The sequence below is a fragment of the Hirsutella rhossiliensis genome (assembly GCF_020360975.1).
Source record: "Hirsutella rhossiliensis strain HR02 chromosome Unknown scaffold00004, whole genome shotgun sequence".
In the NCBI taxonomy this organism is placed as follows: domain Eukaryota; kingdom Fungi; phylum Ascomycota; class Sordariomycetes; order Hypocreales; family Ophiocordycipitaceae; genus Hirsutella; species Hirsutella rhossiliensis.
Window position 1 is genome coordinate 5,653,563 of NW_025408670.1, and position 18,290 is coordinate 5,671,852.

Consider the following 18,290-nt stretch of genomic DNA (forward strand, 5'->3'; position numbering starts at 1 on the left):
TGTGGTCGCCCTTCCAGAGAAAGACTCTCCTACTCAAGGCACGGACACATCACACCACCCTCCCCTTTCCCCAATCTCACCCCGACTCCGAAGAAGGGAATCCATCAAAGTGGGGTTTCAAAAAAAAACGGCCGGTCCAGTAGTAGGCAAATGGTAGGGAGAACGGCCGTGTTTTTCAACCCGACTTGGTGTCCATCAATGTCGAGACGCAGGACCGGCATGCAGCTAAGTTGGACCAACGTTGGACGTTGCAACGCCATGCCATGCTCCCCCGGACTCGGTAGCCTAGGATGTCTCAGGAAGGAGAATGTCAACGTTCAGCCTCCCACCACGTGAGACGTGGTGTCGCAAGTTGCCACACACGTGTTAGTTACTCCCACGTGGGCCTCGGAATTGCGGATTCCAGAAGACACTCTGCCACGCCCTAGCGTCCCCCCCTTGACGTCTTCTCAGACCCGGCGTGCCTGTGCAGACACTTGTACGTACAGAGTACAAACAGCCAGGAATCGTGGCGTCTCCGGCTGTCACGACGTCTTCCGCGTGGAGCCGCTGGACAAGGGTCAAATCGTCGGCGGGCTCGCCTTGTGGTCATCTGGTCTTCTCCCGTACACAACATAGCTGGAGCCCGCGTTAGCACCCGCACTGCCATAGTCTGAGCAGAAAAGAGGCATACGCCATATCTGATATCAGAAGACGGCCCATTCAGGAGGCCAAAGGGGTTTGCAGCGCAAGGAGATGAGGGACGGCAAGATGAAAACCGGCTTACAATGGGACCCAGCTGTGCATGCGCCGATTCGAGACTTCGTTTCGCGCCCGGGCCAGGAGGACTTGGAAGTAGTTTGGATCGCCACCGAGTATCTGTGTGTAGCCGCGGGCAAAGATGTTTGCAATGTTGTCGCAAAAGTGGCTTAGCTCAAAGGCGCCGACCTTTTTGAGGCGCTCGTCCTTGGGCCAGGGGTTGGTGGGGATCTTGTAGAGGCGCTCGTAGATGTCCTCGAAGCCAGCGCAGCTGAGGTAGTCTTTCCAGTTGAGGACCTCGCGGCCCGACGCGCCGACACGCTCCGACATGTCAAAGTAAATGTTGCCGATCTCGACGTAGGCCGAGTCGGGGGTCAGGGTGCCATCGTCGGACTGGAACTCGGGGTAGGAGCCGGCGAGCTGGAGGTAGCCGCCGGGCTTGAGGCGGTCAAAGGCCTGGCGGACGAGGCGGGGCCAGTCTCGGATGGCCATAATGAGCTCGCGGCCGTGGATGAGGTCGAAGCTCGACTCGGCCCAGAGCCAGTCGTGCTCGACGTCGTCGACCTCGAAGACGAGGTTGGGCGGCAGGACCGAGGGCTGGACGGGGGCCGTGTCCACGCCGATGACCAGGGCCGAGGGGTACTGCTCGGCCACGTCGATGGCCCAGATTCCGGACCCGGTGCCGAGGTCAAGAATATTTTGGGGGAAATCGACGATGGGTGCGAGGAAGAGGCTGTCGTTCATGAGGAGGGTGAACTTGCAGTGTTGGAGGTCGTTGCGATCCATCTAGTGCGATTGAGGTTCCGTGCCAAGAGAGAGAGATTGGTCAGTTGACAGTCACAGCACGGCCAAGGGGGTTCCATCTTCAAGCAGGCGTGTGGCACGGGCGCCTGCCGGCTCGTTCGCTTCCTCTCCCGCCAGCGATGCAGCACAGCCGGGCCGCGCTCACCTCCAAGTCGTCGATGGGCACCCAGGGCTTGTGGATGCCGTAGGCGGCGTAGACTCTGCCATTCTCCTCGACGCCTCTGCGAATGTCGCTGGCCAGGGAGGTGACATAGCTAGTGGATGTGGACTCTGCATAGCCCTCGTCGTCGACGGACGAGTCGGGCTCGATGCTGGACGAGGGCGTGATGCTGCATGCGGCGTCGGGGTCGAGCAGCTGGTGAATGCCGGGCTCGGCCTCCGGTACCTCGTTGCCGGCGGGTGGCGGCGGCGACGGGGCAGCATCGGCGACGGCAGACGACGCCTCCTCGGGCGGCTTCGGGTGGAACTGGTTCGCCATGCGAGGTCGGGTGAGGGAGAGCTTGGTCTGAGCTTTAAAGAAGTTGATTGAAAAGGCGCCTCGGGGTGGCAGTCGAATCGGCCCCTAGTGGTAAGCCTATACGGCTGGCGGTCGCGGATGACGCTTCAAGGGCGTACAAGTGTTTCTGCGTGCCTGTTGTCCGCGTGCTCTTCCATGCGACAAGGCAGCAGTGAGATGCGAGGGTAGGTGGCCAAAAGACGAGATGCGGAGAGGTCGAAAGGGGAGGGATTCGCGCCCGAATGTGACTGACAGATGCAGAAGAGGCCGTGACAGGCGAGCGATCGGAAATGCCCGCCCGGGGGGGCCGCGAGCCGATCTTGGAAGATTGGCTTGACAGCTCATCTTTCCAAGCCCCAAGCCCCAAACCCCAAGCCCGAAGCCAGCTGTCTGCAAGCTGCCTGCATGCAGCGCCACGGGACGACGGCTTCAGTGCCGGATGGCCTGTGGTTTTTGTCGCTGGCCAGTAGACCTTGCAGGCATGGACGAGGCGATGGACGGTGAGGCGAGGCTTTGACGGGTGTTTTCAGCACAGAGTCGAGAGTCGGGGCATCGGCCGAGCACCGAGAGGTCAAGATCCAAGATTCACGGATATGCCATTCAGGCAGACGTATTCCAGTCACGTGCGCCTTGTACTGTAGTGTCGAGTGTCGAGACTCGTCGGGTCGCAGCCGATGTCACGCTCCGCAGGGGCCCGCAGAGGCCCGCAGTGCCCCGACCGCCCGTGACGCCGCGACGGTGCGCCTAGAAGCTTGCCCTGTAATTACTGCATGTACGTACAAACAACGGCGGTTGTCTGTACTCCTCAAGTGCGAAGTAGAGATACGAAGTACAGATACGAAGTACAGATACGAAGTACAGATACGAAGTAGGTACAGAGAGACGAGCAACGTGCGGTCTGCCATCTGTCCGTGGTTCGCCTTGAGCAGGATCCCTAAAGACATGCTTCAGTCATCACCAGTCGGGACGAGGTGGGGAGTGAGGGGAGGGGAAAGGGGAAAGGGGAAAGGGGAAAGGGGAAAGGAGAGTCGGACCCGGGCCTGAGTGTGTTCTGGCTGGCCAATTCATGCTGAGCCATGTCCGCAATTCCCTAGGCTTCTTTATTAAGCTCAATCAGGTTCCTCGACAGTCATTGCCGCCCAAGCCTCCATCTCCCTTCAAGACCTGTCCCGGACCACCCTTTGCGTTGCTTGCCTCGCGCTCTCTCCCCCCCGGCCTGCAACATATGGTGCCGCTGGCGAGCCCCTTTTGCTCTTCTCCCCGCCGAGGGTCCTCCCTGAAAGCTTTGACTCTGTTGCGGCTCAAACGGCAGAGCCCGCTGGCAGAGCGCATGGCCCGCGTGCTCGGTACGTCGCTCGACACGTCCTTGATCTCCTGCTACCCAAACCTCGGCTCACGATGCCTCCCTCTCTCAAATGCTAGGGTCTTCGAGGTAAGATGGCCGTAGCAGCTGGAATCTATGTGGCTGACAATGACATGTTCTCCTTGTCCCCCCTGGCCCTGACGGTCCCTCTGCAGTTGCTTCCGGCTTTCTCTACCAGACGCGCCTATCTCTTGGATGAGCCGGGCCCCGGCCATCTTTGCGCATGATCCTCCACGACTACGCCGATGACGCGGGCGTCGAGATCCTCAACCGTCTGGTGGCCGCCAAGGCCCCGGATTCGTGCCTGCTCATTTGTGAGATGCTGCTCCCGCACCGAGTTGGCGAGGCTGACTTTCCAGCCGCCGTCATGGGCCAGCCGTCATGTTCATGGGCGGCGAGGAGCTTACCAAGCAGGGTTTTGCAAGCATGCTCGACGCGGCAGAGCTAGAGCTTGTTAAGTTGTGGCGAGTCGGCACATGTGTCGAGAGCAGGCTGAAGCAGCCTTGAGCTTCAGGAGAGAGGCAAGCGGAAGCCCCTTGATAATCGAGGAGAGCAGGCTGAAGACTTCTCGGCGTGAAATGTGCAGGAGTGCTCAGGACTACAACCCGCAAAGCCCGGGCAGGCAACGCATGACTAGGTAGATACTGATATCACATGTATCGAGATGGACGTGAGTACATATGTATGTGCAAGTGCAATGTAGCAAATGCTTCTTAGTTGCAGTATATTGACGAAAATGTGGATGACAATCATGTTGCTCGGCACCAAGGTGAATTGGCTCGAGCCTTTGGCAATTGCCAAGATGCAAGCCACAGGGCTTGTATTTATTCGCCTAGGCAGACGTGATGTGTCCACTCCTCTATTCCAGCTTCACCACTTGGCGTCCTTGGTGTCGAGGAAGCCCTTAAGAATTCCGACAATCTTTTTCAGGGCGTCGAGGTAGACTCGCAGCTCCCTTGTGACCTTTTTCTCGTCGGCACCGAGCTTGGCGTAAAAATCCTTGCGATAGGGGCAGGCGCTCATGGCGGCACTGAAGATGGGCTTGACGAGGAAGCCGTGGTGAGGCTTCAGGGTGTCGCCGTATGCGCCGCGGAACGAGTCGGCGAGCTCGTCGGAGGGTTTCTCGATGTTGCTGCTGAGGCCGATGCAGGTAAACTCGAGACCTCTGTCGACAGCCAGCGAGGCGTTAGTGCCCGTAGCGTGTGACTGTCGAAGGACAGGAGGGCAACGAACCGGACCAGCCACAGGAGGCCCTCGGTGGCCGTGTGCTTCTTGGTCTTGAGCTCATTGCGGCAGAGGTCCTGGACATTTTCGGACTCGGCCGGGGCGGCGAGCTGCCTTTCGCGGAGTTTCTGGTAGGGTGAGGCGGTGCGGGTTTAGCACGACTTCAGGCAAAGGGGACGGACCGTCAGCGAACCTTGATGTTGCCCACCAGGTCCGACTTGACGGGGGAAAAGGCGACGGAGCCGAGGGCATCTGGGCCAGGCCACAATGAGCTGAGCGAGCGCGAGGCAGAGGGGGAGCCGTGCAGTTACTGACCAAAGATGGTGGTGAGGGACTCTGCGGCGTCGAGGAACTCGGTGGTGGCAATGGCGTTGCCCTTTTGGGCGTCAATGGGCACGTCGACAAAGGACTGCTTGAAGGTGTCGACGATGGTGCCGCCGGGCGGGACGGCGGGAGCAGACATGGTGGGCAGGGTTCGTGTTGGCAGACTGCGAGATTGATTGGGGGGGAGGAGGGGGGGGGGAGGAGAGCTTTGAGGGGAGGTTGGTGAAGTACAGTTGGTGGCGGTCAAGAAGTCGAAGCACAGGTAGGTACAGAGTAGTGGGGACACGGCGGGCTGGTGCTTGCTGATACGCTGTCGGTATGAGGCCTAGGATAGGAGGGGAGAGGTGAGGGGGGACGGCCCGTAGCCCGGGGGGGGAGGGGGGGTACAGTGCAGTACAAGACGAAGGGGCCGTAACTGCCGTGCTTGCAGATTCACTCTACGGATACGGATAATCTTGTGCTCTGGGCATCGTTGCTCCTCCGATGATTGCCAGGCCACGAGTCTGTCGTCGGACGGCGCGAGGCAAAACCCCTTTACCCCACTTGTCGGTCGTCACCCCGCCTCTATCGGGTGATGATCATGTGACCATGCGGGGTTGCTGGCGGACGGGACGCGTACCCTGTAGCAAGACGGGTGTGGCTCAAGTGAGGAGCAGCCTACAGGACAAAGTAAAAGCTTTCTGCGATTGAGGACGGATGGCAGACCAAGCATGTATTTTCTATTGATGCAATTTGTTGGGAAGTTGAAGTCGAGGAAATTCCAGCCGACGGTTCGTTGTCAGGAGTTTGCATTCATCCTCAGCTAGGGAAAGTACGTCTTAGTTTGACGACTCCCAGCCTGGGAAGGAGCAATTCAGATTCAGTATCTAATACAAAGTTGTTTCGTAATAACGACACCAGTTTCCAGCGTCCCCACTGTCTAAATGGGGTGGGCGAGCGGAGGTTCATAACTCCCAAGAAAGGCCGTGTGGCGCAATGGCACCGCGTCTGACTACGAATCAGAAGATTGCAGGTTCGACCCCTGCCTCGGTCATTTTATTTTTGCCAGGTCGGCCCCGGGGTATCATGGATACATAAACCAGTAAACAAACGAATCATATATCGAGTTGATGGCGTCGGTCTCGGAACATTCAACGGACAGGCCCGAGACTGCATTCGGCAACGCCCAGGCCACGGCGCTCTTGCGGTTTTGGGCGTGGTGAAACGCTGGATGTGACGTCACCGGAGCTGCCCAGACAAAACACGACAGCGACATTCCAGCAGCTCTGCAAATCATCGTGTGAGCGATCCGGGTTGCACCAAGGCTGGGTGGGCGCTCTTGTGCAGGGCAGCTGAAATTGCGTCGACTCGGGCTCAATGCGTCAAGCAACGACCCACCAACCGTTCGTCGTCGGTCGCCCAACAGCCAGCTTGGAGGGCAAAGAGTAAAAGACTAGGCCCAAAACTCCCCCAGCAGAGGCGCCGACTCAGCAAACCGGCCTGCAGCTGCACACCTAACCCGTTGAAGGCTCTCCCAAAGGGTACTACCTCGCTTATTTCCTACAGGTGCTGCATGCAGCGCCTGCGCCAAGTCCGGCAGGCCAAGGAATACAGAACCCCATGACCCAAGACGGCATGGTCAATGTAAGGTACCTGAATCACTACGACCTCTCTCTTGCACCCCGCCGACAACCGTCTACCTACCCCTCGTAACCCGCTTGCGCCTCATCATCCTCACGACACACATCCGCACCTCACTTCTCGCCGTTTTCACTCGTCGCCGCTGCTCAAACGAATCCCTCGGCCGCCCGGCACCTCCTCCCGCCGCCATGTCGGAGCCAAAAGAGGGCGGCAGCAGCAGCCACGGAGGCTTCTCCGGCCTCATTGGAGATCTCCGCGAAAAGCTTCACGATACCAAGCTTCATGATGCCAAGGTCCAGCTCATCCACAAAAAGTCGCTCCTCTCCGCTCTCGCGCCCACGGTCCATGTCTCAGCTGACGCTCTCCAGGAACCAAATCGGAAAGCTCGGCAATCTGGTGAGTGCACGCTCCAGCATGCCCGTTGTCCCGGCCTAACCACGCATCCCTGTCTTGCAGTTCAACAAGGACCATCGCCACGATGAAGAGCACGAGCAGCGCTGCGATGAAAAGAGGACAGCCATCTGCCAGTCCCACCGCTTCGAGTCTTTCTTCCCAGAGCGAGATGGCAACCTCATCAAGTGGTACGTCGACGGCCGTGACTACTTCTGGGCCGTGTCCGTCGCCCTCGAGCAGGCCCAGGAGTCCATCTATCTCGCCGACTGGTGGATCTCCCCAGAGCTCTTCTTGCGCCGGCCCCCTTACCACAAGCAAGAGTATCGCCTGGACCAGGTTCTCAAGCGAAGGGCCGAGGCTGGCGTCAAAATCTACATCATTGTCTACAAAGAGGTCGAGGCGGCCCTGACGTGCAACTCGCGCCACACCAAACACGCTCTCCAAGCCCTTTGCCCCGAGGGCTCTCCGGGCCACGGTAACATTCGCGTCCTGCGGCACCCGGACCACAACGTTTTCGAAAACGCCGCCGACATGACAATGTACTGGGCCCACCACGAAAAGTTCATCGTCATCGACTACGCCATGGCCTTCATTGGCGGCCTCGATCTCTGCTTTGGCCGCTGGGATGCCCGCCAGCACCCCTTGTCCGACGTACACCCCGAGGGCGTCTCCGAGGAGATATTCCCCGGCCAGGACTTCAACAACAACCGCATCATGGACTTTCAAAAGGTCCAGGACTGGCAGCAAAACGAGCTGAGCAAAGCCGAGTATGGCCGCATGCCGTGGCACGATGTCGCCATGGCCGTCGTCGGGCCATGCGTCTACGACATTGCCGAGCATTTCGTCCTGCGCTGGAACTTTGTCAAGCGCGACAAGTACAAGCGCGACGAGCGCTACGACTGGATCATCCTCGAGGGTCGCGAGGGAGACGACGAGGACCTGGTGGGCGTCCAGCGCCCCAAGCACCCTGTCGGAGACTACGTCAAACATCCCCTCTCGCCGCTGAGCACAAAGAGTCTCGACAACCGGGGCACTGTTCACGCACAAGTCGTCCGCTCCAGTGCCGACTGGTCCAGCGGGATCCTCACCGATCACTCCATCCAGAACGCCTACTGCGACGTCATTCGCAAGGCAGAGCACTACGTTTACATCGAGAACCAGTTCTTCATCACCGCCACGGGCGACCAGCAGACTCCCATCCACAACACCATTGGCAGCGCCATTGTCGAGGCCGTGGTCAGGGCGGGCAAGGAGGGCCGCAAATTCCGCGTCATCGTCATCATCCCCGCCATCCCGGGCTTCGCCGGAGACTTGCGAGAGAACGCAGCATCGGGCACGAGGGCCATCATGGACTACCAGTACAAGTCGATATGCCGCGGCGAGAACTCCATCTTTGAGCGAGTCAAGGCCCAGGGCGTCGATCCGACCCAGCACATCTTCTTCTTCAACCTTCGGTCCTACGATCGCCTCAACAAGACACATGCCATCAGCGAGGCGGAGAAGAAGACGGGCATCAGCTACCAGCAAGTTCAGCGGGCCGAGGCCGAGGAGATCATGGCCGAGGGCGTCCACGGATACGAGGACGACAGTTCCGACGACGGCAAGACGCACCGCATGCGGAGACATGGACACAAGTCGTCTTCTACGCCGCCGCCGCAGGAGCCCTCAAAGGACGCGCTCCAAGCAAGTAAGATATTCGAAGAGGCAAAGCCTGACGAAAAAGTCATTTCCGCCGCGTCGGTTGCTCATCATGCCATGTGCGGCCAGGGCTCCCTTAAGGACGAACCGTGGGACAGCCACGAGGATCCCGAATCGGAAATACGGAACTGGATCCAGGAGGAGCTGTACATCCACGCCAAGCTGCTCATTGCCGACGATCGCATCGTTATCTGCGGGTCGAGCAACCTCAACGACCGGAGCCAGCTCGGAGACCACGACAGCGAGCTCAGCATCGTCATGGAGGACACGAAGAGGTTGGCGAGCACAATGGACGGCAAGCCATTTGAGGTGGGCTACCATGCAGCCACGCTCCGTCGGTACCTCTGGCGAGAGCACATGGGCCTTTTGCCGCCGCAGCCACTCGACGCCGACGACGATGTCAACGCTCAGCCCCCAACGGTCAATCCCGAGAACAATATTTACGGCGACGAGGACAGCTACAAGTTTGTCGAGGACCCCATGAGCGATGACCTGTGGGACATGTGGACCGGGCAGGCGGATAGGAACACGCACCTGTTCCGGCATCTGTTTCACGCAGACCCAGACGATCACAGTAAGTGCCCCGTTGCTTGGCCCATTACACAGTCGGAACGGCGTCCGCTCACTGAGTATGCAGTCAAAACGTTTGAGGACTACGACCGCTATCTTCCGCCCCGGGGCGTCAAGTCCGGTCACATCTACGACCAGTTCATGCCGCCCGAGGACGCGCGCGAGAAGCTCGACCAGATCAAAGGACACTTGGTGTGGATGCCGATGAAGTTTCTGCAAGACGTCGAGATGGCGGAACGGGGGCTGCAGGTGAATTCGTGGACCGAGAGCGTGTACACGTGAATTTCCGGGCAAGGGCGCGCGTGGAGTTGCCGGCGACGGGCTTGTGGTGTTGTGGATATAGATGTGTACTTGGACTCGGCCTTGTAGGCCTCCCCTTATCTTCCATATCAACTTCATTCTGCTTGCATCAACTTCCTTCTGCTTGCGCAAGTCGGCGAGTGGTTGCTGGCGCCTTTCGCCTTTCAGGTACCTACTATACGAGACAGGGCGCGGGCCGTTGCGCCACGGGCGGACCTGGAAGGCGTCGCAAGCGCCAGAAAAGGGCCAATGAATCGGCCTGGGACGATCAGCCACGGACCTCCCGGCGGCGTTGCGTGCAAGTGTGCTTGGCTCTTGTGGTATACAGAGAGCCAATGGCCTGGCGAGATGCGCTGCGAGTGTGACGAGCCGTGCATTGAGATGGGGGGGGGGGTTCTCCTTTTTGTTTGATTCTTGCTTTGTGGGAGTGGCTGCATGTGCTTGTTTAGCCCAGGCGAGACGAATGACTGGGGTTTATTATTAACTTAGGTACGGAGACTGTCTGGAGAGAGCTGTGAGAGTGGTCAAGAGCTCCGGGGTGGCCTGTGGGAGGACGCTGCGAGAAGCTGCATTCAGGGCCGTTGCGGAGGATAGCAAGCATGGCATCTCTTACAGGTAGGCAGGTAATAATAATACCTTACTGAGCTGGGTTAGCACGCCTGGCACTGTAGTACTCGACGTATTGCTAGGATTTCTACCGATGGAGAGATACATGCCTCTGGCCCGTGACTGAAACACAGGAAGAGTACAGTCACCTGTTGCTCGCCCAAGATGACGCCGCGACATCAAGTCTCTCTACTCTGACATCATGGGTGGGGGGTTTGTGTCTGCTCCACCGGCGAAGTACTCCACTGGCTATGCCTAGGTGTCCACCACGGCACAAGAACGGTCGAACGGTCACTCGAGCTTATGTAGGTACTTGGCAGGGAGCCGACGACATCTTGTCATCCCCTCAGCCGGCGGCAAGTTGAGGTGCTTGCTTGTCGTCACATGGACGACTGAATATCCCCTCTCTTGCTCTGCTTCTTCCACCGCCCCCCTGCTTCCTCGCGTGCGTCGTAGCTGGGCTGCAAACAAAGCTTGCCTCAGCTCAGTCACCTTCGGACCCCGCTTTCTCTTCTCCTGGTCGTGCCGCGAGAAAGACCGATCGACGACAAGCCGACGATTGCTTGCCCGACGAGAACCTTGGCTCAAGGTTATACGTGGCCCGACGTCCATACTGCCCCCCGCCGCACCCCCGTTCTTTTGCCTCCGAGACCACTGCACCTGGCCGCATGAGAGGCGACCGACCTTCCACCCCCCCGCCGCCAAAGCCTTCAGCTCCCGCGCCCCGCGACCATCGACGGAACCCGCGAGCGGCCTAGCCCATCACGGGCTTTGCTGCTGCTGCTGCTGCTGCATAGGCCTGGACGCCGGCGGCCCCGCCGATACGCCCATCTCGTCGACGCCGCTGCACACGACTGGCCGACATCGTCGACGCGCCCCCGCGAGTTTGCTGCCTCCCGTCCCGACCCGCGCAGCCCGGGCTGTCGTACGAGACGCGATGACGCAGTCGCCGATGATATCGGCGCCACTCAAGGCCACCAACGAGATCGACTGGGTTGCGCCCTTGAAGAGCTACATCCGTGACACGTACGGCGATGACCCCGAACGCTACGCCGAGGAGTGTGCGACGCTCAACCGCCTCCGGCAGGACGTACGCGGCGCCGGCAAGGACAGCACCCCGGGCCGCGACATGCTCTACCGCTACTATGGCCAGCTCGAGCTCCTGGACCTGCGCTTCCCCGTCGACGAGCAGCACATCAAGATATCCTTTACTTGGTACGGCGAGCCGCGCGCTCCCCTGCACCCTCCTTCTACCATGTCCTTGCTAACCGCGCCTTCTTGTTCCCCCGCAGGTTCGACGCATTCACCCACAAGCCCACGACGCAATACTCGCTTGCCTTCGAAAAGGCCTCGGTCATCTTCAACATCTCCGCCGTCCTCTCCTGCCATGGCGCCTTGCAGAACCGCGCCGACGAGACTGCCATCAAGGCCGCCTACCATTCCTTCCAGGCCTCTGCCGGCATGTTTACCTACATCAACGAAAACTTCCTCCATGCGCCGTCGTTTGATCTCAGCCGCGAGACCGTCAAGACCCTGATCCAGATTATGCTTGCGCAGGCGCAGGAGACCTTTCTCGAGAAGCAGGTGGCCGACCACAAGAAGACTGCACTGCTGGCCAAGTTGGCCGCCCAAGCGGCCTTTCTCTACGCGCAGGCCACCGAGGGCGTCCAGGAAAACGTTAACAGGGCCATATTTGAAAAAGTGTGGTTGATGATGGCCCAAGTAAGTGGTCGACTTGTCGACTTACCCCCGATGCTCCGATCCCAAGCACTGAGCCCCTTTCCCCCAACCCTCTTTCTTTTCTTCAGCGCCGGCTACACTAGGCTGACTTGATCCCAAGATCAAAACTAGTTTGTTCAACTCCAAGGCGCAGTATTATCAAGCCTTGACCGACAGTGAAGCAAAGGAGTTTGGGGCCGCCATATCACGCCTCCAGGCTGCCGAGAGCATGGCCAAGGAGGCCGACCGAATTTCCAGGAGCTTTCCGTCGTCAGTGCCCTCGAGCTCTGGCCTGAGCGCCGAGACGGGCGGGTTCCTACAAGAGCTCTCTAAGCGGCAGCACGCGACCGTCCAGGAGAAGCTTCGCGAGGCACTCAAGGACAACGACTTTGTCTATCATCAGACCGTCCCCCCAGAGGCCAGCCTGCCACCCATCGCAAAACTACCTGCTGCGAAGCCGATCCCGGTCAGTGAATTGTATGCGGGCCAGGACATTTCGCGCATCACGGGGCCCGACTTGTTTGCCAAAATCGTGCCCATGGCCGTGACCGAATCTGCCAGTCTCTACGACGAAGAAAAGGCCAAGCTGGTGAGGGCCGAGACGGAGAGGGTGGACACGGCTAACGGGGAAATGGCTGCCAGCCTGGATTACTTGCGACTGCCGGGAGCGTTGCAAGTGCTCAAGGGCGGGTTCGACCAGGACATACCCCCAGACGAAGATTTTCGGCAATGGTGCGTCGACGTGGCCGATCACGAAAACCCGGGCGCAATCTTCGACTGGCTGGGAACGGAAAAGGAGTCCATCGTCTCGGACCTGGACAAGAGCTCAAAGCAGCTTGACATGGAGGAAAGTGTCTGCGAGAAGATGCGGTCCAAGTACGAGAACGAGTGGAGCCAGCAGCCGAGCGCGCGGCTGACGACGACGCTGCGAGGGGATATTCGCAACTATCGCGATGCGCTGGACGAGGCCATGAAAAGCGACAAGCTGCTGGCGGCGAAGCTGCGGCAGAACGAGGCCGAGTTTGACGAGATGCGGCGCGCAGCCCAAGATGGCGAGGTGGACCAGCTCTTTCAGCGGGCCGTGGCCGTGGCCAGGGGCAGGGGCAGCAATGTGGCGAGCCCGTCTGGCGTGGAACAAAACCTGCTGGACACCGACTTTGGCGAGGGCGGACCCAGCGTGGCCGACCAGATTGGCAGAGTGGAGGATATACTCAAGAAGCTCAACCTGGTGAAGAGGGAACGTAACCAAGTGTTGAAGGATCTCAAGGAAAAGGTAGGCCCAGGCTCGCTGCGCAGAAGGGGAGAATGGACAGAGAGCTAACCATGGCACAAAGATCCACAACGACGACATCTCCCAGGTCCTCATACTCAACAAGAAGTCCATCTCCAGCTACGAAGCGCAGCTGTTTGAGCAGGAGCTGGAAAAGTTCAGGCCACACCAGAACCGTCTCCTACAGGCGAACCACAAGCAGTCGGCACTCATGAAGGAGCTGACGGCGACGTTCAACGCGTTGCTGCAGGACAAGCGGGTGCGGTCCGAACAGGGCAAGTACGAGGCGATACAGCGGCAGCGGTCATCGGTGATTAGCCGGTACAAGCGTGCATATCAGGAGTTTCTGGACCTCGAGGCCGGGCTGCACAGCGCAAAGAACTGGTACGGGGAGATGCGGGAAACGGTGGAAAGCCTGGAGAAGAACGTGGAGACGTTTGTCAACAACCGACGATCCGAGGGAGCGCAGCTGCTCGACCAGATTGAGCAGGACCGGTCGGCCAACAAGAACAGCCAGGCGGAGCTGGAACGAGAGCGACTGCGGGGGCTCATGGAGCGCATGTCGATGGAGCCGGCCAAGTCTCCGCCTCGGTCGTCGTCGGGGAGGCCCACGCCGGCGCCTCTCTTCCAGCCAGGCCAGGGGCCACCTCGCTATCCGCAGACGAGCTTTCAGGGTCACTATCAGGTGCCGACGTCGCCGCCGCTAAACGCGGGGCACATGCAGCAGCAGCAGCAGCAGCATCAGTTTCAGCAGCAGCACCACCAGCAGAGCTTTGCCGGCTACTCCAGCCCGCCGCCGGTCAACACGTTTTCTCAGCCAACGTACAACCCAAGCCAGTACGGACCGACGCCGGGGCCGACCTCGCCGCCGCCGACCCAGACGTCATTCGGCATGGCAGCCATGCGGGTGCCCACATCGCCGCCTCCAACGCAGTCATCTTTTGGGCAGAGCTCCCAGAGCCAGCAGATGTACCAGGGATACGGAGCATCACCGGTGGCGCAGCACGGGCAAGGTGGGTTCGTGCCGCCCGGGTTTGTGCCGCCTCCGCCGCCGCCCGGACCTCCGCCGTTGGGACCGCAGCAGACGATTCATTACGGGAATCAGGGATACGGGCATCCGCAGGGCGCTCAGTCGGGAATGGGGCAGCAGCAGCAGCAGCAGCACGATCCTTGGGCTGGGCTTAACGCGTGGAAATGATGGGTCAACGGGGCAGCCAGCCTCTGATGGCTGCAGGGTTTGGTTCGAGCTCGTGTAATTGGGAGACTGATGCGAGTAGGCTTTCTAGGGCAGAGGGGGTGCCGCCGAGCCTCTTGTTCCAGGGTAATAGCATTGATGGCGTCATGTAGGAAAAGAAAAGGTTAGGAAGCACAAGCTGTGCCTTGTGCCGGGGAAACACGAATCATAGATGGTGCTACAGTGCAGCGGATTTGGCGGAATCGTGGGACGCCGGCGAGTAGCGGCTGGTTGCAACCCGACACGTCGTCTTGAAGTTGTTGAAGAGGCGCGTGTAAAGGAGAGGGGAGATGTGGTGGAATGGCAGGCAGAGGCAGATGTAAGTGAAGTGACAAATTGCCGAGGCTTGATTCGCCGCCCGTTTTGCCCGGAGCCGGAGCCGAAGCCGCGGGCCAGGATGGCACACTGGCTGGTCTGTGGTCTGTAGCGCTGCAGCGGCAGACGACCGCTCTACTACCAGCTCAGTGGGACCCAGAGGAAAATACGTAGCTAGCTCTACGTAAATAAAAGGTATATAATAAAGTCTTTAAGAGGATAATATAGAGTTTTAAACGCCTAAGTAAAGATAGTAAACCTTAGAAGGAAGCTATAGGAATTATACTTCCTAAGTAAAATAAGCTAGACTATACTATCCTTAAAGCTTATAAGGTTATAGGTCTACTTAACTACTTAAGAAAGGTCTTTAAAAAGCTATACGCTACTTAGCTAAGCTATTTAGCTAATATAGCTAGGCTTATAAACCCTATATAGCTAAAGGGACGAAAATAGTAGTTAGCTATTAATATAGCCCCCCTCCTTTTATATTATATCTAAAAGAAGTAGGAGTCTAATAAGAAGGCTATTACTAATACCTTCTTATTAGATATAAAGGGCGCCTTTAACTTTATATTAAAGGAATAGCTTATAAGGGTCCTAAGGGACTTAAACCTTCCTAAGGCCCTTATAAGCTAAGTAGACTACTTCCTTATTAGCAGGGAGATCTAGCTAGCCTTTAAGGGGCGAACCTAGCCCTTAATAAACCTAGTAATAAAGGTACCTTAAGGATCCCTTATTAGCCTTATTTTATTCCTCTTATATATAAAGGGGATATTAACGGCTAAAAGGTACTAGCTATCTTATATAGATAACTTTAATATCTTTATAATATCGACCTTAGTAAGAAAGAATATTTATTATAGAGTAAGTAAAGGTATAGGCTTAAGTATAGTCCGTTAAAAGAAGGTTAATAATTTATAAAGGGGAAAATAAAGAAAAGTATAGGCTTAGCCTATATAAGCGTAGAGGCCGCTTATATATAGGCTTAGCCTAGACCTTAGTCTAAGCCTATATAAGGTAAAAGCTCTTATATTATACCCTTAGCTAGCTTTAAAGAAGTATAACTTTAAATAATACTTAATACCGCGCTTAAAAGGATAGAACCCTTACGCGGACTATATATACTTAATCGTAGAAAAGATATTAGTAAATAATATATAATGCCCTCCTAAGTAAGCTTCTTAAATAAACTATATTATTAGTAAGGGCCGCGCCTTAAGAGCTAGACTTAAGTACTTATAGTTAAAGAGTAAAGGTATATAAAATAGTATATAGCTAGCTTTAATAAGCTTATAGTATCCCGCTCCCTTTATATTAGTATATAGTAGTAGCTCTTAGTACTATAATATAAGGGATAGTACTTTAGTATATAAAGCTTTACTCCTTTTTATATAAGGCTATAAGAGTCTTTAACTATTATAAGTTATAGGCTTAGGCTATAGCCTAAGCTATATAGTTATATATAAAGGGCTAGATTCTATATATATATATATATATATAGGCTAGATATATATAAATAAGCTTATATAGCTTATTAATATTATCCTATAAATAGTACTTATATATATACCTTTACTTACTTTATAATAGTATAAGCTATTAAGTAATAGATTTAATAAAAATTTTTTTAAAACTAATATACGCTTATAGTAAGTATATATTACGACTAAAATACTAATTAATACTAGGAATTAATTTAGCGGTATTAATTACCTTAAGTAATAATACTACGCTAAGGCTAAGGGGTAAGTAAACGCGGTAGCGGCCCTTAACGTACTAGGCTTAACTAGAGCGTATAGCGCGAGGAGACGCTACCTAAATTTATATACCTCGATAGGGCGAGTTAATAAACCTAAAGTAGCGATATAATACTTACTTAAGCACTAAGCGACCTTATAGAAAAAGCAGTATATAATAAACTTATAGGCTTTATCCTAAGCGTATAGTTTAGTAGGGTATAGGTAGTAGTTAAATAGCTCTTTAAGGTAAAGAGCTATACTAATAGCGCGTTATTAGCGGTACTTTATATAAACGAGAACTTTAAGATAATAATCTAAGAAGTAATTAAGGAGGTAGTTAAGGAAGAACTCTACCTAAGTATCGCTTTAGGCTTAGAGGGCCTAAAGTAAACCTAGGCCGCGGTTATAGCTAAGATTAAAGGACTGACTTAATATAAAGCTATAGTAAAATAAGTCCTACCGCGCTATAAACGCGAGATTATTATAGTCCTTACTAAGGCACCGCTTAAAATCCTAAGCCGCGAACTAAAAGATATAGTAAAGGTAGTAAATATAGCTTTAAAAGCTATAAGCGCTATAGCGGTAAGGCGCTTTTAAAGTAAAGATATTATAGTTATATTTAATACTTTAGTAAGAGCCTATTAAAAGGACTAAGGCTAGGTTAAGGCTATATTTAAACTAAAGGCTATAATTACTTATTATATATATATAGTAGTTACTAAGAATATCCTTTTAAAGGTAGTAATAGTAAATAAAGGGCGATTACTTTATAAGATTATAAAAGTAAATAAAGTTAAGGACTTTTAAGCTTAGGCGCTATACCCTTAATTTAAGATATCGATAGCAACGACTATACTTATTAAAGTTAATAGCTTAAAAGAGGCTAATAGGCTTTATAACTTAAGCTTAGTCCTTAAAATATAAATCTTTTAATATAAACCCTATAATAAGTTAGTCTAACTATAAAGGTACTATAATTACTATAAGTATAGCTATATTACTAAGCGGTATATATTAATATAACTTTATAGCTAATATAAAAGTATAGTATATAATAAAAGTAAGGATAAATATAAAGCTAAGAAAGGTAAAATCCCTTATAACTATATCTTATATTAAGGGGACTACCTATTATAGACCTAAACTTACCCTATAGTAAATAAAGCCTAGGAAAAAGTAAGGGAAAACTACTTATAATAACCTTAATAGTTTACGAATACTTAAACTTATACTAAGTAATAGGTACTACCTACTATTAAAACTTAAGGCGTTTTTAAATCGACCGTAGTTTAAAAGTAAGGACTAAGTAAACCGCGCTAAGATAAGAGGTCGAGCTCGAGATACCTACTAGCTAGTAGGGCTAGGGAGGCTAAATTAAGGTCGAACGATATTTATAGGTATAGTAAATAAAGAAGCGCTAAGAGATAAAGCGCCTCCCTCCCTATATAGATAAACCCTTTTACTTTAACCTTACCTATATATAACTAAAAGTATTATTCTAGAATATATAAAAGAAATATAAGCTAGCTTAGTTAGCGCTTAGCTACTAAGCTAGCTTTAACTTAATAGTACTATAGGAATTAAAATCTATACTAAGAGGTACGGCCCTACTTCTTAAAGCGGCGCCTTATAACTTAGTTTATAAGGAGGGGAGGTACGCGCTATATATATATAAAAGGCTTAGGCTAGGGACTTAGTTGCCCTAGTCTAGACTAGACTAAAGTAAGGTAACTTTTAAGGATAGTATTAAACTATAAATAATTTACTTACTATTAAGGGCCGCGAGGGCTAGAGCATTATAAGACCTAAGTATAATTAAACTAAAGTACCTTATAGTAATAGTAAGGGACTTTAATATCTATTACCCGCTCTAAGAT

The 18,290-nt window shown here is 54.2% G+C and overlaps 4 protein-coding genes and 1 non-coding gene across 5 annotated transcripts; 3 read left to right on the top strand and 2 right to left on the bottom strand.

Annotated features, from left to right (window-relative positions):
* Positions 1 to 560: 560 nt before the first annotated feature.
* Positions 561 to 2,020, bottom strand: HRG_04939 (methyltransferase domain-containing protein; the record flags this gene model as incomplete). The annotated part of the gene is made up of 4 exons (XM_044863410.1): positions 561 to 618; positions 767 to 1,524; positions 1,688 to 1,796; positions 1,839 to 2,020. The coding sequence occupies 4 exons, from the start codon at positions 2,018 to 2,020 to the stop codon at positions 561 to 563; spliced, it is 1,107 nt and encodes a 368-aa protein (XP_044722024.1).
* Positions 2,021 to 4,271: 2,251 nt separating this feature from the next.
* HRG_04940 (glycolipid transfer protein (GLTP) domain-containing protein) lies at positions 4,272 to 5,088 on the bottom strand (the record flags this gene model as incomplete). Its single annotated transcript, XM_044863411.1, has 4 exons — positions 4,272 to 4,566; positions 4,635 to 4,753; positions 4,819 to 4,877; positions 4,941 to 5,088. The coding sequence occupies 4 exons, from the start codon at positions 5,086 to 5,088 to the stop codon at positions 4,272 to 4,274; spliced, it is 621 nt and encodes a 206-aa protein (XP_044722025.1).
* An 822-nt stretch (positions 5,089 to 5,910) lies between these two features.
* Positions 5,911 to 5,982, top strand: HRG_12080. The gene has a single exon. It is a non-coding gene; the product is annotated as a tRNA-Arg (tRNA).
* Positions 5,983 to 6,757: 775 nt separating this feature from the next.
* HRG_04941 (PLD-like domain-containing protein) lies at positions 6,758 to 9,512 on the top strand (the record flags this gene model as incomplete). Its single annotated transcript, XM_044863412.1, has 5 exons — positions 6,758 to 6,882; positions 6,938 to 6,965; positions 7,026 to 7,904; positions 7,977 to 9,234; positions 9,298 to 9,512. The coding sequence occupies 5 exons, from the start codon at positions 6,758 to 6,760 to the stop codon at positions 9,510 to 9,512; spliced, it is 2,505 nt and encodes an 834-aa protein (XP_044722026.1).
* A 1,561-nt stretch (positions 9,513 to 11,073) lies between these two features.
* HRG_04942 (BRO1-like domain-containing protein) lies at positions 11,074 to 14,323 on the top strand (the record flags this gene model as incomplete). The annotated part of the gene is made up of 4 exons (XM_044863413.1): positions 11,074 to 11,351; positions 11,429 to 11,858; positions 11,977 to 13,128; positions 13,190 to 14,323. The coding sequence occupies 4 exons, from the start codon at positions 11,074 to 11,076 to the stop codon at positions 14,321 to 14,323; spliced, it is 2,994 nt and encodes a 997-aa protein (XP_044722027.1).
* Positions 14,324 to 18,290: the final 3,967 nt, after the last annotated feature.